Raw genomic sequence first — 25,974 nt, 5'->3', positions numbered from 1 at the left:
AGGCACTGCAAGGGTAGGAGAAGGTATAGCTCCTTCCACACCATCCCAAGGATTTTCAGGTCAGCTTCAGTTGTCAATGAACTACTCAATAGTGGGCAGCACAATAGCATAGTGGTTAGCGTAACCCTAATGTGGCAGCGACCCAGGTTCAATTCCACTGCTGTCTGTAAGGAACTTGTATTGTGCCTATGACTGTGTGGGTGTCCTCTGGGTACCCTCTCACATTCCAAAGATGCATGGGTGAGTCGGTCACACGGGTGTAATTGGACAGTACAGGCTCACTGGGCTGGAAGGGCCTGCTACTGTGCTACATCTCTAAATAAATACATTTTAAAAAATGACTCCATCTCAGCAGGGCACCCATAATGCCTGTGATATTTCCCCATATTGTGAGTATACTTTGCATGAAATTGCTATTTTATTTTCACAGTGGGAAATTAATAAAGGTTTCCATAACCACAAGAAAATGGAATCCAAGAGATCTTGTTAGACTGGACTTTTAAGGCCAGTCATACTCTCCTAACTATCTTCAAATTTGTTTGGACAATCATGAATTCAGTCTCAGCTTCAAAGGATGCATTAGTGAATGTTAAAATGCTTCTGCAAACTTAAAACTGTTTTTCTATTACCGCATAAATTATTAATCCCACCAATAAAAAAACAGGAAATATTAAATTAAGTGCCTATGATAGGACAAATTATTTTAACTGGATCTGTTAATAAACATTAAGTATAATACCTGTTAATATAAATAAACAAATTAGATAAGGAGATCTGAATAATCATGTTTTGTTTTAGTAAACTTGTAGGTACAGTGGATTCCGGTTAACTGGGACATATTGAACTAGTACATTAAGTGGCTGCCCCAATTAGTTGGTTTTACGGAAATAGTTAAAATATACGAAAAAAAAACAAACTAATTTTTAACTGAGTAACAATTTCTGAATTTAAATGAAATACAGAACAAATTAGAACATTACCAATACCTCTACAGTACGATAAAAATGTGTATTAGTTCCTCACAAAGTACACTGCAGATGCTGTGGTCAAGGCAACACATACAACAAGCTGGAGGAAATCAGCAGGTTGGACAGCATCCGTGGAAACGAGAACTCAACGTTTCGGGCTGAGACCCTTTGTCAGGACTGAAGAGGAAGGGGGCAGGGGCCCTATAAAGAAGGTGAGGGGAGGGTGGGAAGGAGAAGGCTGGTTGGTGCCAAGTGAAAAACCAATCAGAGGAAAGATCAAGGGGTGGGGGAGGGGAAGCAAGGAGGGGATAGGCAGGAAAGGTGAAGAAGGAATGTGAAGGGAAAGCACTGTATAGTTGAAGAAGGCAGAGGTGATAGACAGCTGGAAGAGGAGGCAGAATGAAACTGGTATGGGAGAAGGGAGAGGGAGGGAATTACCAGAAGTTGGAGAATTCGATGTTCATGCCAAGGGGCTGGAGACTACCCAGACGGTATATGAGGTGTTGCTCCTCCAACCTGAGTTTGGCCTTATTATGGCAGTAGAGGAGGCCATGTATAGACATATCCAAATGGGAATGTGAAGCAGAGTTGAAGTGGGTGGCAACCAGGAGATCCTGTCTGTTGTGGCAGACAGAGCAGAGGTGCTCGACAATTTGGTCCCCCAACCTGCGTCGGGTCTCGCCGATGTAGAGGAGGCCGCACCAGCAGCACCGGATGCAATAGATGACCCCAACAGACTCACAAGTGAAGTGTCGCCTCACCTGGAAGGACTGTTTAGAGCCCAGAATGGTGGTAAGAGAGGAGGTGTAGGGACAGGTGTAGCACTTACACTTGCAGGGATAAGTACCAGGTGGGAGATCTGTGGAGAGGGATGTGTGGACCAGGCAGTCGCGGAGGGAACGATTCCTGAGAAAAGTGGAGAGGGGTAGAGAGGGAAAGATGTGCTTAGTGGTGGGGTCCTGTTGAAGGTGGCGGAAGTTGCGGAGGATAATGTGCTGGATCCGGAGGCTGCTGGGGTGGTAGGTGGCACCTGGCACCTACCAGCCTTCTCCTTCCCACCTTTCCCCCCACCTTCTTTATAGGGCCCCTGCCCCCTCCCTCTTCAGTCCTAACGAAGGGTCTCGGCCCGAAACACTGACTGCTCGTTTCCACGGATGCTGCCTGACCTGCTGAGTTCCTCCAGCTTGTTGTACATGTATTAGTTCCTCATAGTTATTGACAGAGGAATTCATCTGCCATGTTCTTTTGATTGACTGTAAATGAACACAATCAGCGCAGACACCTGGTGTAGATAATGGACTGCCTTCATAAAATGCTTTCAACAATTGCATGCTCCAAATCTTCATTTTCACTGCAACATTCAAGATGATTGTCGATTCCTTCAAATGTTGCTGTAATTCCTATCTTGTTGAAGTAGAGAAATAATTTCATTTTCACTCCTGGATGTTTCTGGTAGCTCCAAGCCTAGGTGCTTGAAACCATCGTGAGCAAAACAGTCCCAAATTGTCTTACTGACTATTTCTCACTAACTATCAGTGGTGAAAATCTCTATTTTGAACACAAACACATGTATCTGATGCCATTTCAAAACTGGTCAGTCTAAGCCTGTGTAGTGTCTAACGGCCACACAAGTGCGTGCAACTGACACTAGCAAGAAACTGTTTAGTAATGGTCTCCTGCTCCAATTAAGCAGCATAGTATCTAAAAATAAATATCTAAATAAAACGAGTTTCTCTATTTAGTTTTTGTTCTTTAGACTTGTCACAAATAAATGGCTGCCACAATTAAGCAATCATTCAGAATCCACTGTCCCTAACTGAGAGGTGTGCAGCATCAAAAAGGAAATTCTTGGTGTTGGCTGCTGTTTGAGCACAGCTCATCAGTGTAAACATAAATATATCAAATAAACCATCAGCCCAAAACACTTAGCATAACTCCACATGATCTCAAACTGGTGTCCTTCATTCTTGCAATGACAATCGAGCTTGATGAACTCCCATCACTCAGTCATTGCTCAGTGGAAACAATCTGATGCCCCAAAACACTGGCTAATCCTAAAAGCTTCCAGAAAAGCCTTTTCCCAGAAAGTGGGCACTACATCCAAAACTATGCACATGAGTGTCTGACCCAACCACCTGAACACAACCTAGCAGAGCAGACAAAGGGAGTTAAGATGCAAGTTTAAAAAAAAAACAAATTCAATGCAGGACAAATGTCAGTTTACCTTTAACTTTTGCTTGGTTTCCTCAGAGACACTGCCTTTTGGAGACAAGAGGGTAGGGGTAGGTGGTGTGACTGTTATCTCTGGTGGAAACTTTGCCACAGATGATGGGATGAAGAGTTTTGGCATGTTTGGAGGAACACGTGACTTTATCCGACTGCCATCTCCTTTGCAAGTCTGGGAAGCTGAGGTGGTAGTGGGCTCACTTACCGAGCTGGAAGCTACAGAGAAATAACATAGTTTCATCAGATACAGTAAATTACAGCAGTCTCACATATCAGTAGACTTAAAATGAATCAGGCTCAAATACCTTTCCAAATTAGGGAGCTTTCTATTTCATTCATCTATACTATCAGCATTTTTACGTCAATTCTGCCTAAAATCTTTTAGCACTTAATCTTTTTATTGAAACCTTGCACATTCCTTGAAAAACATGTTGTGATTTGTGTACCACTCTGTAATTTGATTGTGACTATTTTTTAAGTTAAAATTCAACTTTTGATAAGTATGGTAGTGCCCCTGTCAGCATTAATAAGGATCAATCAGCCCCTGTGTATAGCATAGGACATGTCAGGCCATTACTGACTAAATAATGTGATGTACAGCCTTAGTACAATGAGTCATTTCACATGCAGCCATGCATACTAGAGATTTCAGGTTCCATGCATATTATATGGAATAACAGTGTAATAACTTCTGGTAATTGTGCATATTGCAAGAAATTGAGATCATGTGTACAATTTGCAGAAATCAGAGCCCCTGCCGGCAATCATATACTACCTTGAGATTCATTTTCTTGCATGCACAGACATTTACAGAAAAAAATAAGGAAATACAATAGGATTTATGATAAACTATACATAAACAAAGGCTAACAAACAATGTGCAAAATATGACAAATTGTGCAAATCAAAACTAAATAGTACTGAGTTGTATAGTCCTTGAAAGTGAGTCTGTAGGTTATAGAACAGCTCAGATTTGAGGTGAGTAAAGTTATCTACTCCAGGTCAGAAGCTGATGATTGTAGGGTAATAATTAGTCCTGAGCCTGCTGGTGTGGGACTTAAGTTCAAGTTTATTGTCATTTGATTGTACATATATACAACCAAATGAAACAACATTTTACGGACCATGGGACACCCACAAAACATATATCATACACAGCACATAAAATAAAAATATTACCACAAATAAGTTAATAAAATACAATCCAAAGTATAAGTAGTACACAGTACAGAACACAATAAACAGCTTACTATCCTAGTGATGAGACCTCAGTGTTGGCAAAGTATTCTTAATCTCACAGCCTGAGGGAAGAAGTTGATACCCAGTCTGGCAGTCTCACTGGTGGCAGGGAATCTCAACAATGCTTCGTATCCAACACACTGGTAAACATCACAAACAAAGGGTTATCCTCTGTAGGGTATTGCAGCTTCTGTACTACATAATGATGCAACCAGACAGGGCACTCTCGATGGTAAACACAAAATATACTGCAGATGCTGTAGTTAAATAAACACGAACTCCTGCAGAAAGTTGTTAGAATGGGGCTGAGGAGACTTGCACACCTCAGTCTCCCCAGAAAGTGCAAACGCTGCTGTGCCTTCTTGACTAATGAGGTGGTGTTGTGGGTCCAGATTAGATGTATCTGTATGTGCACACCAAGGCACATAGTGCTCTTCACTCTCCACAGTCCACTGATATGCATTCCTGAAGTCCACAATCATCTCTTTTGGCTTGTCTACGTGAAGACTCAGGTTGTTCTCACACCATTTGACAAAGCCTCTCTACCGCCTCTCTGTACACTGACTCATCATTGTTGCTGATGAGGCTAACCATTGTTGTATCATCAGCGAACTTAATGATTCGATTTGAGCCGAATCTGCTAGTGCAGTCATGAGTCAGCAGTGTGAACAGCAGCGGACTGAGCACACAGCCCTGGGAGCACCAGTGCTCAGCGTGACTGAGCTTGAGATGTTGCTGCCAACTTCCTAACTGGGGTTTTTCCATCAAGAAGTCCAAGATCCAGTTACACCAAGAGATGTTGAGTCCTAATGAGGACAATTTACCCACCATCATCTGAGAGTTAAACACTTGAGTTGAAGCCAATGAACAACAACCTGGCATGTGCGGCATCATTTTTAGGTGGAAAAGGGTGGAGTGGAAGGCTGAGACAATGGCATTATCAGTGCACTCGTCTGAGAAGTCCAATGTAGCAGGATGGTGATATTTTATACGATCCATTACCAGCAGCTCAAAGCACTTCATGATGGTTGAGGTCAGTGCCACGAGGTTGGAATCATTTAGGCAAGTTACCGTCACTCTCTTGGCATCGGAATAATGGCGGCTGCCTTGAAACTTGGTGGACTGTTGCAAAGAGATAGTAAAGATGACTGTTAAGACCTCTGTTAGCTGTGTTGTACAATCAGTCAGCACCTAGCCAGTTATATTGTCCGGACCCGCAGCTTTGCATGGGTTTACCCAGGCTAGGATCTTCCTCACTTTGGCTGTGACCAGAGACCCTGTTACTCAGGGAGAGAAGGGGCTTTCCTCGATGCCTCATCATTCATCACATTAAATCATGCATAGAAAGCATTCAGCCTATCAGGACGGGAGGTGTTGCTGTCATTGACGTGCAGGGTGGACTTGTAAACTGTTATGGTTTGTATACCTTGCCACATGTGTTAAGTGTCCCTGGTGTCACAAAAGTGTCTGTGAATTTTCTGTGAGCACTCTCGCTTTGTCTTTCTGATTGCATATGAGAGCATGGCTCTTACTGACCTCAAAGTCATTTTATCTCCCTCATAGGTACAGAACCACCTTCCTGATGGTAGTAGCAAGAAGAAAGCATGTCTTGGATGGTGGGGGTCCTTGATGATGGTTATTTCTTTCTTGTGGCAGCACTCCTTATAAATGTGGTCAATGACGGGGAGGGCTTTTTCTGTGATGGACTGGACTGTATCCACCACTTTCAGTAGACTTTTCTACACCTAGGCATTGGCATTTCCATACCAGGTCGTGATGTAACCAGTTAGAATACTTTGCACTGCACATTTATAGAAGTTTAAGATTTTTAGTGAAATTTTAGTAAGAAGGAGGCATGAGAAGGCCTTGGCGAATAGAGTAAAGGAAAACACCAAGGCATTCTTCAATTATGTGAAGAACAAAAGGTTGACAGGAGTGAAGATTAGAGATAAAGGTAGGAAGATGTGCCTGGAGGCTGTGAAATGAGCAAGGTCCTCAATGAATACTTCTCTTCAGTATTCACCAATGAGAGGGAACTTGATGATGGTGCATGTTGATATTAAGGGAGAACAGGTGTTGGAGTTGTTAAAATACATTAGGACAGATAAATCCCCGGGGCCTGATGGAAGTTTCCCCAGGCTGCTCCATGAAGTGAGGGAAGAGATTGCTGAGCCTCTGGCTAGGATCTTTATGTCCTTATAATGGGTAGTCTTCAACCACTTGGTATGAACATCAAATTCTCCAACTTCTGGTAATTCCCTCCCTCTCCCTTCCCCCACCCCACTTTCACTCTGCCTCCTCTTCTAGTTGCCTCTCTCATGATTCTGCCTTCTTCTACTACCCATAGTGCTTTCCCCTTACATTCCTTCTTCACCTCTCCTGCCTTTTGACCACAGCATCTCCAGTGTACTTTGTGTTTACTGTTCTTTATGTCCTCGTTGTCCACAGGAATGGTACCAGAGGATTGGGGGGAGGCGAAAGTTGTCCCCTTGTTCAAAAAAGGTAGTAGGGATAGTCCAGGTAATTATAGACCAGTGAGCCTTACATCTGTGATGGTAAAGCTGTTGGAAAAGATTCTTAGAGATAGAATCTATGGGCATTTAGAGAATCATGGTCTGATCAGGGACAGTCAGCATGGCTTTGTGAAGGGCAGATCATGTCTAACAAGCCTGATAGAATTCTTTAAGGAGGTGACCAGGCATATAGATGAGAGTAATTCAGTGGATGTGATCTACATGTATTTTAGTAAGGCATTTGACAAGGTACCACACGGTAAGTTTATTCAGAAAGTCAGAAGCATGGGATCCAGGGAAGTTTGGCCAGGTGGATTCAGAATTGGCTTGGGCCTGGAGAAAGTAGAGGGTCGTGGAGGAGGGAATACATTCAGATTGGAGGGTTGTGACTAGTGGTGTCCCACAAGGATTGGTTCTGGGACCTCTACTTTTCATGATTTTTATTAACGACCTGAATGTGGGGATAGAAAGGCGGGTTGACAATTTTGCAGACAACACAAAGGTTGGTGGTGTTGTAGATAGTGTAGAGGATTGTCGAAGATTGCCGAGTGACATTGATAGGATGCAGAAGTGGGCTGAGAAGTGGCAGATGGAGCTCAACCCGGAAAAATGTGAGGTGGTACACTTTGGAAGGACAAACTCCAAGGCAAAGTACAAAGTAAATGGCAGGATACTTGGGAGTGTGGAGGAGCAGAGGGATCTGGGGTTACATGTCCACAGATCCCTGAAAGTTGCCACACAGGTAGATAGGGTAGTTAAGAAAGCTTATGGAGTGTTAGCTTTCATAAGTCGAGGGATAGAGTTTAATAGTCGCGGGGTAATGATGCAGCTCTATAAAACTCTGGTTAGGCCACACTTGGAATATTGTGTCCATTTCTGGTCATCTCACTATAGGAAGGATGTGGAAGCATTGGAAAGGGTCCAGAGGAGATTTACCAGGATGCTGCCTGGTTTAGAGAATATGCATTTTGATCAGAGATTAAGGGAGCTAAGGCTTTACTCTCTGGAGAGAAGGAGGATGAGAAGAGACATGATAAGGGTATACAAGGTATTAAGAGGAATAGATAGAGTGGACAGCCAGCACCCCTTCCCCAGGGCACCACTGCTCAATACAAGAGGACATGGCTTTAAGGTAAGGGGTGGAAAGTTCAAGGGGGATATTAGGGGTTCTTTTTACTCAGAGAGGGGTTGGTGCATGGAATGCACTACCTGAGTCAGTGGTGGAGGCAGATACACTAGTGAAATTTAAGAGACTACTAGACAGGTATATGGAGGAATTTAAGGTGGGGGGGTTATATGGGAGGCAGGGTTTAAGGGTCGGCACAACATTGTGGGCCGAAGGGCCTGTAATGTGCTGTATTGTTCTATGTTCTATTCCAAATCTACACAAACTCCTAAGAAATTAGAGATGCTTTCCTGCCTTCCTTATGATGGCACATATATGTAATTCCCCTTATATGATAATGCAAAAGAATTTTAAGTCACTGACGCCCTCCACCTCTGATCCCTAATGAGGACAGGCCTATGAACCTCCAGCTTCTTCCTCCTATACTCGATATTCAGCTCTTCGAGATTGCAGGAAGTTATTGTTATGGCGCTAATGAACTTGTCCTCCTATATGCTGTTTCGTCACCACCTTTGATTCAACCAGCAACAGTCAGCAAACTTAAATATACTATTGGGGCCGAACTTAGCCCACAAATATAGATATAAAGTGCGTAAAGCACCTGTACTGATGGTGATTGTAGAGAAGATGCTGTTGCCAATCCATTCTGACTGGGGTCTTCAGTGAGGAAATTCAGTTGCACAAGGAGGTATCAAGGCCCAGGTCCTAGAGCTTAGTGATTAACTTTGAGGGAATGATTGTACTGAATGCTGAGCTGAATTTATGCACTTTCATTGTTCAGGTGTTCCAGAGCTGAGTGAAGGATCAATTAAGTGGCGTCGGCTGTTGACCTATTGTACTAGTAGGAAAATTGGAGCAGATCCAGGTCACTCCTTAGGCACGAGTTGAAGTGCTTCCTGACTAACTTCTCAAAGAACTTTGTCACAGTGGATGTAAGTACTACTGGATGATAGATATTAAGGCATGTTACCATGTTCTGCTTGAAGCAGGTTGGTACCTCAGACTATGAAGCATGAGGCTGCAGATATCTGTAAATACTCTAGCCAATTAATTAGCACAGGTCTTCAGTACTCAGCCAGTTACACCATCTGGGTCAAATGCTTTCCATGGATTCACCCTCCTGAAGGATCCTCTCACTTCAGCTTCAGAGACTGAAATCATAGAGTCATTGACGGCTTTGGAGTTTGTGAAGTTGCCTCCATCTGAGAGTGAAACGTTGTCATTCATGCTATCTGGTTTTGCTTTGTATGAGGTGATAGCATTCAAGCCCTGCCACAGCTGTCAAGGATACCTCTGTGATTCAAGTTTGGTCAAGAATTGCCATAACTCAGTGAAACAGAAACAGAGAATGCAGAAATCCCTCATTACCCTTAGATAAAGCAATCAGCCCTAAAGTCCTCTCTCTTGCTCTCCAGTGACTGCGCATTGGCCAGGAGAGTAGTAGGGAGAGGTGGTCATGTTCCCATTTGCTCCAGTCTGGCCTGAAGTTTCTTGTGATACATTCTTTTTCTGAGATGGCGGACATCTGGTCACTTCAAGTCGCTGAGTCTTCAGGCTTATTAGGAGATTGTAAGCTCACTAGTGCATTTAGATAGTTCAAAAGTAAGTTTCTTAAAGGGAAATTACAGGCTGCAGATTGCAGCAATAACTGTTGATTAGATGTATATTCAGCAATTTTGTGAGCTGCCAACAAAACGTCACCATATATTGCCAGCACCAAATTTTGGCATTAATAGTGACCCTTCAAGAGTTACTAGAATCAGACATTGTTCCAGAGGACTAGAAAATGGCAAATGTCACTCCACTCTTTAAGAAGGGAGGGAGGCAAAAGATACAGAAAGTTATTGGCAGATTAGCCTGACTTAAGTGGTTGGGAAGATCTTGGAGTCTATTATTAAGGATGAGGTTTCAAGATACTTGGAAACACATGATTAAAATAGGCTAGAGGACTGGGAAGCTTTTAAAAATCAACAGAATGCAACTAAAAAGGAGGGAGAATATGTTAGGCAATATTATAAAAGAGGATACCAAAAGTTTTTTTCAGATATATAAAGAGTAGAAGAGAGGTGAGAGTGGATATTGGACCATTGGAAAATGACACTGGAGTGGTAGTAATGGAGGACAAAGAAATGGCAGACAAATTCAGTCAGTATTTTCTGTCAGTCTCCACTGTGGAAGACACCAACAAGTATGCCAGAAAATAGAGTGTGTCAGGAGTAGAAGAGAGAGTAATTGAAATTACAAAGGAGAAGGTGCTTGGAAAACTGAAAGGTCTGATGGTAGGCAAGTCACTTGGATCAGATGGGCTACACCCCAGGGCTCTGAAAGAGGTGGCTGAAGAGATTATGGAGGACAGGAAAATTTCAAATATCACTCCACACTTTATGAAGGGAAGGAGGCAAAAGAAAGGAAATTATAGGCCAGTTTGCCTGACTTCAGTGGTTAGGAAGATGTTAAGAGTCCATTATTAAGGATGAAGTTTTGGGGTAATTGGAGGCACATGATAAAACAGGCCAAAGTCAGTATGCTTTCCTTACAAACCTGCTGGAATTCTTTGAGGAAATAACAGACAGGATAGATAAAGGAGAGTAAGTGGACGTTGTTTCCTTGGATTTTAAGAAGGCCCTCGACAAGGTGCCACACATGAGGCTGCTTAACGAGATAAGGGCCCATAGCATTAAAGGAAAAATACTAGCATGGATAGAGGATTGGCTGACAGAGTGGGAATAAAGGGACCTTTACTGGTTGGCTGCTGGTGACTAGTGATGTTCCGCAGGGGTCGGTGTTACAACTGCTTCTTGTCAGATTATATGCTCACGATATGGCTGACAGAACTGATGGCTTTGTGATAATTTGCAGACAATAAGAATATAGGTAAAGGGCCAGGTACTGTTGAGGAAGCAGAGAGTCTGCAGAAGGACATAAGCAGATTAGGAAAATGAACAAAGAAGTGGCAGATGGAATATAATGCAGGGAAGTGTATGGTCATGCACTTTGGCAGAAGAAATAAAGGCATAGACTATTTTCTAAATGGGGAGAAAATCCAGAAATCAGAGGTGTAAAGATACTTGGGAGTCCTCGTGCAGGATTCCCTAAGGGTTAACTTGCAGATTGAGCTGGTGGCAAGGAAGACAAATGCAATGTTAGCATTCAGTTCCAGAGGACGAGAATATAAAAGCAAAGAAATAATTCTGAGGCTTTATAAGGCATTGGTCAGACACACTTGGAGTATTGTGAGCAGTTTTGGGCCCCTTATTTAAGATGTGCTGGCATTGGAGAAGATCCAGAGGAGGTTTATGAGAATGACTCCAGGAATGAACGCTCTGGGTATATACTCACTGGTGTTTAAAAGAATGAGGGGAAATCTCATTGAAACATTGTATTGAAAGACCCAGATAGAGTTGATCTGGATAGGATGTTTCCGATAGTGGGAGAGTCGAGGGCCAGAGTTTAGCTTCAGAATATAGCAACATCCCTTTAGAACAGAGATGAGGAGGAATTTCTTTAACCAGAGGGTGGTGAATCTGTGGAATTCATCGCAGAGCCAGCTTTGAAGGCCAAGTCATTGGATATATTTAAAATGAAGGTTGATAGGATCTTGATTAGTAAGGGCATCAAAGTTTATGGGGAGAAGGCAGGAGATGGGATTGAGAGTGATAATAAATCAGCTTTGATGGAAAGGTGGAGGAGACTCGTTGGGCCAAATGACCTAATTCTGTTCCTATGTCTTATGGTGTAATACAGGATACAACCAATTATATCAATTGTAAATAGCAGCTTTATCTTTGCTTGAAAATTCTCTTCACAATTTCTTACTATTTGTAAACCTTTGCTGTTCTTTGTACCTCACGTTCATCAGGATTGTGCTAATGCAGAATGTCTTTTTCATTTAGTTCTGAAATGTAACATTTTACCTAAGGAATGCTGCATTGCATGGAAACACTGGTAGTGAACTGCACATAGCTGACACATTTGGACCAAAGCTGTGGACCAAGACCAAGGAACTTACTACAGACTTCAGGAGAGGGAAACCAGAGGTCAGTCCTCATCAGAGGATCAGAGGTGCAGAAGGTTAGCAACTTTAAATTCATGGTTGTAACTACTTCAGAGGTCATGCCTTGGAACCAGATTTAAGTACAATTGTGAAGGAAGCACAGCAGTGGCTCTACTTTCTTAGGATTCAGCAGAGATTCGACATGATATCTAAAATTTTGTCAAACTTCTATGGATGTGTAGTGGAGAGTGTATTGACTGGTTCTTTCATGGCCTGGTATGGAAATGCTGATGCCTTTGTATTTAAAATCCTACAAAAGGTAGTGAATTCGGCCCAGTACATCATGGGTAAAGCCCTCCCAACTAATAAGCACATCTACATGAAATGTTGTTATAGGAAAGCAGCATCCATCATCAAAGATCCCCACCATCCATGTCATGCTCTCTTCTAGCTGCTGCCATCAAGTAGAAGGTATAATTGCTTTAGAACTTGCACCACCAGGTTCAGGAATAGTTTCTACCCCTCAACCATCAGGCACCTGAAAAAAAGGGACAACTACACTCACTTGTCTCATCACTGAAATGTCCCCATAACCAATGATCTCACTTCAAGGACTCTTATCTTCTGATGAACCCCAAACTTCAGGTTACTGAAGCACAGTTCAGGAGGAACATGTGGCTGAGGTTCACAGATCATCATTTTGCATCCTTTGTCTGGTCAGGAATTGAGCTATTGGGAATCTGGATAAAAGCCAGTAAGTGTTCCAATAAAGTGAGGTTCAGAAATCCCAACTGCATGTAATCTACTTAAACCAGTTCTCTTCTGTCACTAACTCCAATTGGCTTTCAACTTGATTAGTTATTTTAGTCTGACCGTCTAAAGGTGATGTTCCTTATCATTAATACATTCATAAAGATTGCAAATTGCAAAACGAACTTATTTTGCAAGAGTTAAAATGTGAAGGACATTCTGCTTGAGAAAATCAACAGAAGCAATCAAGACATACAGTCGGCCCTCCTTATCCACGAGGGATTAGTTCCATGACCCCTCGCGGATACCAAAAAATGTGGATGCTCAAGTCTCTTAATTCAACCTATCTCAATGCGGTGGACCTTAGGACCAAGCGGAACCCCGGACCTTATTTAACCTGTCTCAAGTGCAGTGGATATTAGGACCCGGCGACAGAGCTCTGAATCTGCAGTGTTTCTGTTCATGAAAATAATCACGATCATGATTGAAAATAAATTGGAAATAATAAAGCGATTGCAAAGAGGTGAAACGCCATCGGTCATTGGAAAAGCGTTAGGCTACAGTCGGTCAACGATCGGAACAATTTTAAAGGCTAAAGTGAGAAAGGCCCTGCCTCGATGAACACTACAATTATTACTAAGCAACGCAGTGGTTTAATTATTGGGCTTTGGCATTTTGGGTTTTTGATCCTCCACATCCACATGGATGGACAGCGCGCTTGGGAGCAATCTGTCACTGGATCGCCCGGCGTTGAAACATGCGTTTCTTAACTGTTTTATATGCATAGAAAGGTAAAATATATACTATATACTAAGACAAACGTTTGACTAACTGACGCTAAATAATACCGGATGTACCTGTTCCGACTTACTTAGTAAGAGAACTTCTGTTGTTTTTTCGATCCTGATCCACGATAACCTACGCACATCCTCCTGTATACTTTAAATCCTCTCTAGATTACTTATAATACCTGATACAATGTAAATGCTCTGTAAAATAGTTGTGATACTGCATTGTTTAGGGAATAATGACAAGAAAAAAATGTCTGCACATGCTCGAACAACAAGTGCTGGAAGAGCACTTCCGGGTTTTTTCGATTCGCGGTTGGTTGAATTCACGCATGCGGAACTCGTGGATAAGGAGTGCCGACTGTAATTAGTTCTACCAAATTGCACCCTTGCAAATGAAATGTGTTTTGTATTATTGCTGACACCTAGTGGTGATGCATTGAATTTTGTGCCTGCTACCTGATGAAATGTGTTTTATGTTTTGTACAACTGATAAGTACTTGAAGTCAGTTATTGACAATAGCATCAAGAACAAATTGCTGTATCAGGTAAATATTACTGTACCATGATACAGAAGTGTAAGTAAATAAGCTGAACGTTTGTTTCTCCATGGGTTCCCACACAAAATGCTGGAGGAACTCAGCAGGCCAGGCAGCATCTATGGAAAAGAGTACAGTCGATGTTTCGGGCGGAAACCCCTCTCCAGTCCTGCCGAACGGTTTCGGCCTGAAACGTCGACTGCACTTTTTTCCATAGATGCTGCCTGCCCTGCTGATTTTCCCCATTTGTTCATGGATTCCCAGTTGGTGGCCTGTCACTCAACTTTTGAACTTTAGCTCTGTTAGATTTGTATTCTGATCAGAAATAAAACTCCAATTACATTTAACATTTACGCTGCCCATGTAAATTTAAATATTTCAGGAGGCTTGATGGATAGTGGCATTTATAAACCTCACAACTTGCATTAACAACTAATTTAAAACTACATCATTGTACGTGGAATAGAAATGAGCATTCAAGTACATCAGAATGAGCTACTGAAAAAGCTGTTCACCAACAGGTGCCTGCTCCATTCAACAACCTCTTCCAGTAATGAACAATGCTTCAACTGTCCAAAGCGTCAGTGTCACAGCAAAGGAGTAAGGTGTTTTGATATTTTAGTTTTGATTCCAATTTTTAATAAATTACATATTTATTAAATATGAGAATATATGAGAATATGAGAATATTATAACATATAAGATTATTAAGGGATTGGACAACATAGAGGCAGGAAATATGTTCCAGATGCTGGGAGAGTCCAGTACCAGAGGACATGGTTTAAGAATAAGGGGTAGGTCATTTAGGACAGAGTTAAGGAAAAACTTCTTCTCCCAGAGAGTTGTGGGGGTGTGGAATGCACTGCCTCAGAAGGCAGTGGAGGCCAATTCTCTGGATACTTTCAAGAAGGAACTAGATAGGTATCTTATGAATAGGAGAATCAAGGGATATGGGGACAAGGCAGGAAACGGGTATTGATAGTAGATGATCAGCCATGATCTCAGAATGGTGGTGCAGGCTCGAAGGGCCAAATGGTCTACTTCTGCACCTATTGTCTATTGTCTATAAATCAGTGTGAATTAGGGACTAATCAAAAGAGAATAAATTCCATACCATAAAGGGATACTCTAATTTGGAACTGTATTTCAATGACAAGAAAGTAGATAATGACTAGCATGTCTAAACATTGGATTCTACCTGTTTTGTTGTGCTAAATGTGTTGCTTTTCACGCTAATGCCTGTAAACATTGATGAAGTTGCCCAGAAATACAGTAGACCCAACACTATAGTGGTTTGCAAAAATGGGCACATTTTGCTTTTGTGCAAGATTCACAGAACTCATTTGAACTTGTGATGCTGAACCATTTTTTTCCTAAAATTCTAACCATTTTATTAGTAAAACCCATGTGTTCATTAACACATTGATTTGTCAGTTATTCACTAAATAGACCATCAGCATCATTAACGTGTCTACAAACAGAGCACAATGCCACATTATAAAGAGCCTGGAAACAGTGTAGCAGCTATTTTAGTAAAGAGTTTAACGCATAGGCATTTGAGAGCACATCCCTGGAGCTATGCATTTAGCAAGATTGCAAATATTCAAACTTAGGAAGTTACTGCATTTCTTTTCAGTTGAAGCACCATCTGGTCCGACTGCAGGACCAGGCATCAGGAGGGCTCGGAACTGGCCAGAGACTGCACTGCTGACACTGCCTCCCTTTGCACCAGCACACAGATTCAAGGTTTACACACACATGGTACTCACTGTGACTCGAGCAATGTTCAGGGTGCAAGCCCTCATTTGGTTGAGTGTAATTGCCCTCTTCCTGCCAGCGAGCGGTTTCGTGGGATGAAGTGACTGTTGCCATTTTCATCTGTTGGCACAAGTGAGTCTCCTGATGCCGATAGCTTAGCTCTTCTAAAGGTTCCTCAGAGTCCTCATCTGAAGCATATGGTGGATAGAACAGAATCATTCATCATTTCCTTACGTTTTATGCTTTCTAGCCAGACCAACTGATGGCCAGTTTTATTGTGCCATCCACCTTGGTACACATTTCAGTTCCTCTTTGTATTTCCTTCACATGATGATATCATCAATGTGTAGATTACATAACAACAGATATTGTAAGGGTTGTGACATCTAACCTAAACCAATAACTGTTAATAAACCAAAGTGCATGTTACCCTTAAAGCAGCCAAAAACATATATGCTAAAAGTTTCTCCCCATCCCCACATTAAAAAGCATCACTACAAGGTTCATTAAGAACAAAAGGGTGCAGATGGCCCGCTGTAAAGAGTAGAGGAGTCTGTAACCTTGTGCGGTTCATACACTGCTCAGATTGTGGCCTGGTGTTGCTACAGATTGCAGGAACTTGAGACTCAGTGACCAATATTGCCCCGTTCTAATCTTCAAGGGGAAGAGGTCTCCACCCCAGAAAGATCACATTATGCTCCTCCCTCCTCAATTCACTCTTTTTTCCATGGCAACCTCAGGATGCCATGAAGCAATTTTTGTAGAGGTGCACTTTCCCTGGTCAGTGCACAAAGAGCACAGACAGCCTCGGCAGCAGCAGTCTTGTGAATGCACAGTACACATTTGAGCAGGCTTAAAGGGTAGCAGACCACAGTGGTGACCTTTTTGTCTACCTGCACTGCGCTCTCTCTACAGGTGCTACACCATGTTATGCATAGTAACTTCATGACTTGCATATGGCATGATCAAAATACCATGGAAACAAAAAGTTTTCACTGTATCTCAGTGCATGTGACAAAAAGAAACCAATACTAATCTAATATTGCGAAGTCTGTGTGACTTTCCATTTGGTATTTGCATTACACACAGAACCCACATTGCACACCAAATGTAAGAGTACATCTAGACATTTATATGGTTATGTGGCTAAGTAAGAGTAATGGCACCAATATACAGAATATAACCTGCATCATACATCAACATTGTGTCTTATGCTTTTTATGAGGCACTCAATATCTCTATCCAACTTGCTTCCTACAGCACCTGAATTATCAGTGAGTCAAATCAGAAACTGGAAGCATGGGATTGGGAGATTTTTCAACCTGATGAAATGAACATCAATTTTTGTAACATTCAGTAACTACTTCCCTCTTCCCCCTGCCCTCCACCACTCCCATTTTCCCTAATCCCTGTAGAACCACTCTCTTCCCTCCCCCAATCTCATGGCCTGCCATCTCCTTCACCCTCTTCCCTTTGTTCCCTACCTCTTGCCCTTCATTCCATCCTACTGTCCTTTCCTATCAGACTCTTCCTTCTTCACCTGTCAACCCTCAGCTTTCCTTTCCCCCCACCAGCCCTCCTGGATTCACCTATCACCTGCTCGCTCCAGTTCCTTTTTTGCTTATCATTTTATTCTGGATTTTGCCCACTTCTTTTCCAGTCTTAATGAGGTGTCTCAGCCCAAATATCAGTGGCTCATGGCCCCCCCCCCCCCACTGATGTGACCTTCCCTGTGAGTTATTCCAGCTTTTTGTGTGTTAATCCTCATTATTCTTTTTCACTATTTATTTGATAGTGTATTGTAATTGTATGCCTTTTCACAGTACTACTGTAGCAGAACAATAAATTACACATCATATCAGGCACCAATAATAAACCTGATTCTGAGTCTGACCACCCTGCACATTTTGAGATGTGGAAGGAAATCAGGAACTCATGAGGAAAACTCATACAGTCACAGTGAAATTGTGCCATATCTACTCAGATGTGTCACCATCCAAGGTCAGGATTGAGCCTGGGCAATAGTACCTGATGTAGCACAATAATCATGCCTTAATGAGAGGCCACACATTTCAGAAAGAAAAAGAACTAGTGAAGGACAAGTATCTGATATATATCTGTGGAGGAGATTCATGAGGATGCTGTCAGGGCTAGAAAGTTATAGCTATGCAGCAATATTATCCAGGCTGAGGCTAATTTGTTTTGAATAGCAAGACTAAAAGAAGAATAAGCTTGGGTGCATGAAATTATAAAGGAAGTCATTTTAATAGATGGAGAGGTAATTAGTAGGTTTGTTGACGTAAAGTAGGATTAGAGAAAAGCTAAAGATTTTTTTTCACCCAAAGAAAGGTGGAATCTGGAGCACCAACTGGAAGGAAGGTGGAGGCAGAAAGTCTCTACATTCAGGACCTGAGAGGACACCTGAGTCTCTCTGTGAACTGAGAGCTGGGAAATGGGAGGGGCTTAAATAGCTCCATCGTTAGCTGTCGGGGCTAGAAGCTTGTACCTACCATGGACAACTTCTATCCTGTTGTTATCGGACTCATGAATGGATCTCTCATATATTGAAGATGCCAATATATACACATATTCATATGCCAATCTAGCTCGTCATGGCTCTTGCCTTCATTTGTTTTCCTGCACTCCACTTTCTTGGTAAGTGTACCACTACGTTCCGTTTTCCTACAATTATATGTTTATGTAGGCCATGAGATCAGCCTGGATGGCATGCAAACAAAATGCTTTTATTGTACAGTTTTATGTTTTTTCCACCAAAAGGGTGATTGGAATCAGGAATGCTCTGCCTGAGAGGATGGTGGAGGCAAAAACTCACACAATATGTGGGTAAGCCCTTGAATTATCAAGACATATAAAGTCAAGGACTGGGTATAATTTTGTAGTCATTATTTAGGAGAGTATATAGTGACAGTGGAGGTAACTGACATTGAAATTAGACCAATTTCTGGGGTGACAGAACTATTATATGGATAAAGAAATTAGTTCCATATAAAAAGTGATTTTATTAAAATATAAAGGGTATGATAGAGTTGATACTGAGATACTTTCACAAGGGGGAGAATCTTGAACAAAGGACAATGGTTATTTAAAACCGAATAACACATGAAATCACACTTGAAGAGAACATGAAAAGCTCTGAAATTCTCTGGAGAATTGTGGAAGCTGAATGACCAGGGTATTGAAAGAGGAAGTAGATAGATTTTTCAAAAGATTAGGGAATTAAGAACTAATGGGAACTTGGCAAAGAGATGAGGCCTAGGTCATATCAATCTTAATCACTTTGAATGGTAGGGAGGACTCAAGGGGCGGAATGGCCTACAGCCACTCAGTTTTCTTGAGTTTGTATGAGTGCTGGTAAATAGAGTTGGTGTAGATTGATATTTTGATGGATATGATGGGCTGAAGGGTCTGCATTCATGCTGTATGATTGCATGACTGTGATTTTTATAAAGGAGTTGAACTGTTCTTTGGAAAATAAGAAGAGTAAAAGGAGTCAGCAACAGAGTGGATTGGAGAGATGCAGATTCAGGCCTGGTCTACAGCCTTTCATAGTCATGTCTCACTGATCAGATTGTTCCCAAGCAGTATACAAAAGCTGTAATGAATCTAACCCAGTTGATTATCCTCTCAAACATGCTATTTGTTTGTAATCGTCATGCTTTTTATTGACAGTTTTAGTGAAGATAATTTAAAAAAATAATTTCTTAAGAAGGAAAAGTTTTTAAAATAAATAATTCAGGTTTCTGCTAATGGAAAGCAATTTTCAAAATGCATCCCAGCCCACACTGGAACATTTATTTAGTGATGCAGCGCGGAGTGAGAGCTTCATGCCACACCTCCCTAGCAACCCCACAACCTCGATTAAGCCTAACCTAATCACAGGACAATTAACCTGCACAATACGTCTTTGGACTTGTGGGAGGAAACCAGAACACCAAGGGAAAACTCACTCATTCCCTGGGGACGACGTAAAGAGTCTCCTCACAGAACAGCACCAGAATTGAACTCCAAACTCTGGAACATCTCAACCTGTAATAGCTTCCCACTAACATAGCTTCAACATGTAATTGAAACAAAAGATCTCTCCAGATCATACTTCCAGACACCGCTAAAAGTAACCTCTGCCTAACAACATACAACCATCAGAAAACAACTCAACCTGCTGCAGCAACATGCTATGACAAAGGTCTGGATTGTAACATACCATATTAAACACTTAATTAACTGGGGAAACAGAGACTGTGTTTGCATTTTAAAATAAAGCAAAACCAGAGCTGGTGAAAGAGGGAGCAGTTGCCTTGGGTGACATCTCACTTGAAACAGGTTGGGACTTCAGCCTTAGAAACTGAATTATTTATCTGCCTAGGCAAGCTTTAATAGTTCTATGGGGTAGCGGAGTCATGGGGGAGGGGTTCAGCTGAGGGGAAATTTAGAAAGCAAAAATGAAAGGATGAACAAACCACACAGGTAATGAAATAGTAATGATACCCAGCGTGTGACAGGAAGGGACGGCAGGTGTTATGGAAAATAGACATCACAGGATTTCTGTGATTGCAAAATTTCATAACCTCATGCAGACTATTAAAATGTATACAAGAACAACCCTTTATAACAGAAATGAGGAAGAATTTCTTCAGCCAGCCAGAGGTGATGAATCTGTGGAATTCATTGCCATGGACAGCTGTGGGGGCCAAGTCATTTAAAGCAGAGGTTGATAGGTTCTTGATTAGAAAGGTTATGGGGAGAAGGCAAGAGAATGGGGTTGATAGGGATAATAAATCAAACATGATCAAATGGCGGAACAGATCTGATGGGCCAAGTGGCCTAATTCTGCTCTTATGTCATATGGTCTTATGGCTCTTTAATTAAATACCTATGGTACATATGCAAATTAATATTATCCTATAACCATTAGAGAGATGTAGCTGCAGGTTGACCTCGGCTGGAAACTAAATCTTCCATGGTTTTTGACATTTTGGGAAGGATGGCAGAAAGGAAAAGTTGGTGGGGTAGATGATAAAATCAGTAAGCCCTTCTGGAACTGATAATAGATGGCCCCATTGAGACTGATCCCATTTGTTTCCTATTGCCCACAGAACCCATCCAAGTGCTAAGGAATCATCTTTTCAACTTGACATTCAATTCTGCTTTTTAACTCACTGGATATCTGCAATAATCCGTAGATCATTACTGGAGGTGCTCTTCTTTCAAATGTGCAGTATAATACAGATGCTGTGAGCAGTACTGGACACACCTAAAAAGATGAGGCATCAGCTGCAACACTGCAACTAATGTGGTAAATGGTATATAAATGAGACCTGACAAAAGGCCTCGACCCGAAACGTTGACTGTTTCTTTCAATGGATGCTGCCCGACCTGCTGAGTTCATCCAGCTTTTTTGTACCACTTCTACTGGAAGCTCATTCCACATAGCTACCACTCTCTGAGTAAAGAAATTCCCCCTCGTGTTACCCTTAAACTTCTGCTCCCTAACACTTAACTCATGTCCTCTTGTTTGAATCTCCCCTACTCTCGATGGAAAAAGCCTATCGACGTCAACTCTTACTATCCCCCTCATAATTTTAAATACCTCTATCAAGTCCCCCCTCAACCTTCTATGCTCCAAAGAATAAAGACCTAACTTGTTCAACTTTTCCCTGTAACTTAGGTGCTGAAACCCAGGTAACATTCTAGTAAATCTTCTCTGTAGTCTCTCTATTTTGTTGACATCTTTCCTATAATTCGGTGACCAGAACTGTACACAGTACTCCAAATGTGGCCTCACCAATGCCTTGTACAATTTTAACATTACATCCCAACTCCTATACTCAATGCTCCAATTTATAAAGGCCAACATACCAAAAGCTTTCTTCACCATCCTATCCACATGAGATTCCACCTTTAGGGAACTATGCACCATTATTCCTAGATCACTCTGTTCTACTGCATTCTTCAATGCCCTACCATTTACCGTGTATGTCCTATTTAGATTATTCCTACCAAAATGTAGCACCTCACACTTCTCAGCATTAAACTCCATCTGCCATCTTTCAGCCCACTCTTCTAACTGGCCTAAATCTCTCTGCAAGCTTTGAAATCCTACTTCATTATCAACAACGCCACCTACCTTAGTATCATTTGCATACTTACTAATCCAATTTACCACCCCATCATCCAGATCATTAATGTATATGACAAACAACATTGGACCCAGTACAGATCCCTGAGGCACACCACTAGTCACCGGCCTCCAACTTGATAAACGGTTATCCACCACTACTCTCTGGCATCTCCCATCCAGCCACTGTTGAATCCATTTTACTACTTCAATATTAATACCTAACGAATGAATCTTCCTAACTAACCTTCTGTGCGGAACCTTGTCAAAGGCCTTACTAAAGTCCATACAGACAACATCCACTGCCTTACCCTCGTCAACTTTCCTCGTAACCTCTTCAAAAAATTCAATAAGATTGAATTGACCTTCCATGCACAAATCCATGTTGACTGTTCCTAATCAGACCTTGTCTATCCAGATAATTATATATACTATCTCTAAGAATACTTTCCATTAATGACCCACCACTGATGTCAAACTAACAGGCCTATAATTGCTAGGCTTACACTTAGAATCCTTTTTAAACAATGGAACCACATGAGCAATACACCAATCCTCCGGCACCATCCCCGTTTCTAATGACATTTGAAATATTTCTGTCAGAGCCTCTGCTATTTCCACACTAACTTCCCTCAAGGCCCTCGGGAATATCCTGTCAGGATCCGGAGATTTATCCACTTTTATATTCCTTATAAGCGCCAGTACTTCCTCCTCTTTAATCGTCATAGTTTCCATAACTTCCCTACTTGTTCCCCTAACTTTGCACAATTCAATATCCTTCTCCTTGGTGAATACCGAAGAAAAGAAATTGTTCAAAATCTCCCCCATCTCTTTCAGCTCCACACATAGCTCTCCACTCTGACTCTCTAAGGGACCAATTTTATCCCTCGCTATCCTTTTGCTATTAATATAACTGTAGAAACCCTTTGGATTTATTTTCACCTCACTTGCCAAAGCAACCTCATATCTTCTTTTAGCTTTTTTAATTTCTTTCTTAAGATTCTTCTTACATTCTTTATATTCCTCGAGCACCTCATTTACTCCATGCTGTCTATATTTATTGTAGATCTCTCTCTTTTTCTTAACCAAGTTTCCAATATCACTTGAAAACCATGGCTCTCTCAAACTTTTAACCTTTCCTTTCAACCTAACAGGAACATGAAGATTCTGTACCCTCAAAATTTTACCTTTAAATGACCTCCATTTCTCCATTACACCCTTCCCATAAAATAAATTGTCCCAATCCACTCCTTCTAAATCCTTTCACATCTCCTCAAAGTTAGCCTTTCTCCAATCAAAAATCTCAACCCTGGGTCCAGTTCTATGCTTCTCCATAATTATATTGAAACTAATGGCATTGTGATCACTGGACCCGAAGTGCTCCCCAACACATACCTGCATCACCTGACCTATTTCATTCTCTAACAGAAGATCCAACATTGCCCCTTCTCTAGTCAGTACCTCTATGTATTGCTGCAAAAAACTATCCTGCACACATTTTACAAACTCCAAACCATCCATCCCTTTTACAGTATGGGCTTCCCAGTCTATGTGTGGAAAAATAAAATCTCCCACAATCACAAACCTGTGCTTACTACAAATATCTGCTGTCTCCTTGCAAATTTGCTCCTCCAATTCTCACTCCCCATTAGGTGGTCTATAATACACCCCTTTGAGTGTTACTACACCTTTCCCATTCCTCAATTCCACCCAAATAGCCTCCCTAGACGAGCCCTCTAATCTATCCTGCCAGAGCACCGCTGTAATATTTTCTCTGACAAGCAACGCAACACCTCCCCCTCTTGTCTCTCCGATTCTATCACACCTGAAGCAATGAAATCCAGGAACATTTAGTTGCCAATCACACCCCTCCTGCAACCATATTTCACTAACATCTACTACATCATATTTCCAGGTATCAATCCATGCTCTAAGCTCATCCACCTTTCTTACAATGCTCCTAGCATTAAAATAAATGCATTTAAGAAATTCTCCACCTCTTCTTCTCTGTTTATCTCTAACAGTACAAATAACTTTACAGTCTTCTTTTTCTTCCTTCTCCAATACATCTGTTCCTACACTCTGGTTCCCTTCCCCCTCATATCTAGTTTAAATCCACTGGAGCCTCTCTAGCAAACTTACCTGCAAGAATATTTTTCCCCCTCCAGTTCAGATGTAAACCGTCCCGCTGGAACAGGTCCTACCTTCCCTGGAATTACATTCCAGCTACATTTCCAGCTCAGCGTTTCACTAAATCATTCCTGTAGTTCTGATCAGACAGCTCCAAAACCTGGGCCTCTGTAGCTCCCTCTGCAACTGGATCCTTGACATCCTAACTGGAAGGCCACAGTCTGTGCAAATTGGTAATAACATCTCCACCTCACTGACAACCTCAGGGATGTGTGCATAAGCCACTGCTTTACTCTCTTTACACCCATGACTGTGTGGCTAGGCATAGCTCAAATGCCATCCATAAATTTGCTGATGACACAGTCATGGTTGGTAAAACTTTGGATGGTTGGCAACTTTGCACTCAATGTCAGTAAAATTAAAAGAACTGATTGTGGACTTCATAAAGGGTAAGATAAGGAACACAAACCAGTCCTCATAGAGGAGATCAGAAGTGGAAAGAGTAAGCAATTTCAAGTTCCTGGGTGTCAATATCCCTGAGGATTTATCCTGGGCTCAACATATTGATGCACCTACAAAAAAGGCTCAACAGTGGCTATACTTCATTCGGAGTTTGAGGAGATTTGGTATGTTACCAAAGTCACTCGCAAATTTCTACAGATGGACTGTTGAGAGCATTCTAACTGGCTTCATCACTATCTGATATGTAAGGGGTGGGGGCTACTGCATAGGATTGAAATGAGCTGCAGAGACTTGTAAACCTAGTCAGCCCCATCATGGGCACTAGCCTCCGTAGTATCCAGGACATCTTCAAGTAGTCACACCAGGGCCTCGGGAGACAGATAAGTGGGTAACAGTCAGGAGAGGGAAGGGCAAGAGTCAGATACTAAAGGATACCCCTGTGTCTGCCCCCTTAACAATACATACTCCTGTTTGAGTACTGCTGGTGGGGGGGGGGGGTGGGGAAGAAACAGTCTACCTGGGGGAAGTAACAGTGGCTGTGTCTCTGGCACAGAGTCTGGACCTGTGGTTCAGAAGGGTAAGGAAAAGAAGAAGGCAGCAGTAATAGGGGACTCTATAGTTAGGGGGTCAGACAGACGATCCTGTGGATGCAGGAAAGAAACACGGCTGGTAGTTTGCCTCCCAGGTGCCAGGGTCCAGAATGTTTCTGAATGCGTCCACAATATCCTGAAGTGGGAAGGAAGACAGCCAGAAGTCATGGAAAATATTGGTACCATTGACATAGGTAGGAAAAGGCAGGAGGCTCTAAAAACAGACTACAGGGAGTTAGGAAGTAAGTTGAGAAGCAGGACCTCATCTTGGAATTACTGCCTGTGCAATGCGACAGTGAGGATAGGAATAGAGTGAGGTGGAGGATAAATGTGTAGCTTAGGGATTGGATCAGGGGGCAGGGATTCGGATTTCTGGATCATTGGGACCTCTTTTGGGACAGGCATGACCTGTACAAAAAGGACAGGGTGCACTTGAATCCCAGGGGGACCAATATCCTGGCAGGGAGGTTTGCTAAGGCTGTTGGGGAGAGTTTAAACTAGAATTGCTGTGAGGGTGGGAAATGAGCTGAAGACACAGAGGAAGACACAGTTGGCTCACAAATAGAGAAAGCTTGGAGACAGTGTGAGAGGGAGGATAGGCAGGTGATAGAGAAGGGATGCATTCAGACTGATGGTTTGAGGCGTGTCTACTTTAATGAGAGAAGCATCATGATCAAAGCAGATGAGAGAGCATAGATCAGTACTTAGAGCTATGATGCTGTGGCCATTACAGAGACTTGGATGGCTCAGGGGCA

The 25,974-nt window shown here is 42.1% G+C and overlaps 1 protein-coding gene across 4 annotated transcripts in view; it reads right to left on the bottom strand.

The window, feature by feature from the left end:
• cabin1 (calcineurin binding protein 1) overlaps positions 1–25,974 on the bottom strand; it is a 563,877-nt gene that overhangs the window by 19,537 nt on the left and 518,366 nt on the right. For all 4 annotated transcript variants that reach the window (XM_059983285.1, XM_059983287.1, XM_059983286.1 and 1 more), the window contains 2 exons: positions 15,913–16,089; positions 3,193–3,410 (listed from right to left, as the gene is read on the bottom strand). In XM_059983285.1, the coding sequence (XP_059839268.1) occupies positions 3,193–3,410; positions 15,913–16,089 (395 nt within the window). The remainder of the gene's footprint in view (positions 1–3,192; positions 3,411–15,912; positions 16,090–25,974) is intronic.

Source organism: Hypanus sabinus, chromosome 10, assembly GCF_030144855.1.
Source record: "Hypanus sabinus isolate sHypSab1 chromosome 10, sHypSab1.hap1, whole genome shotgun sequence".
NCBI lineage: Eukaryota > Metazoa > Chordata > Chondrichthyes > Myliobatiformes > Dasyatidae > Hypanus > Hypanus sabinus.
Note: the sequence above shows the minus strand (reverse complement) of the source record. Positions and strands in the feature narration are given on the sequence as shown.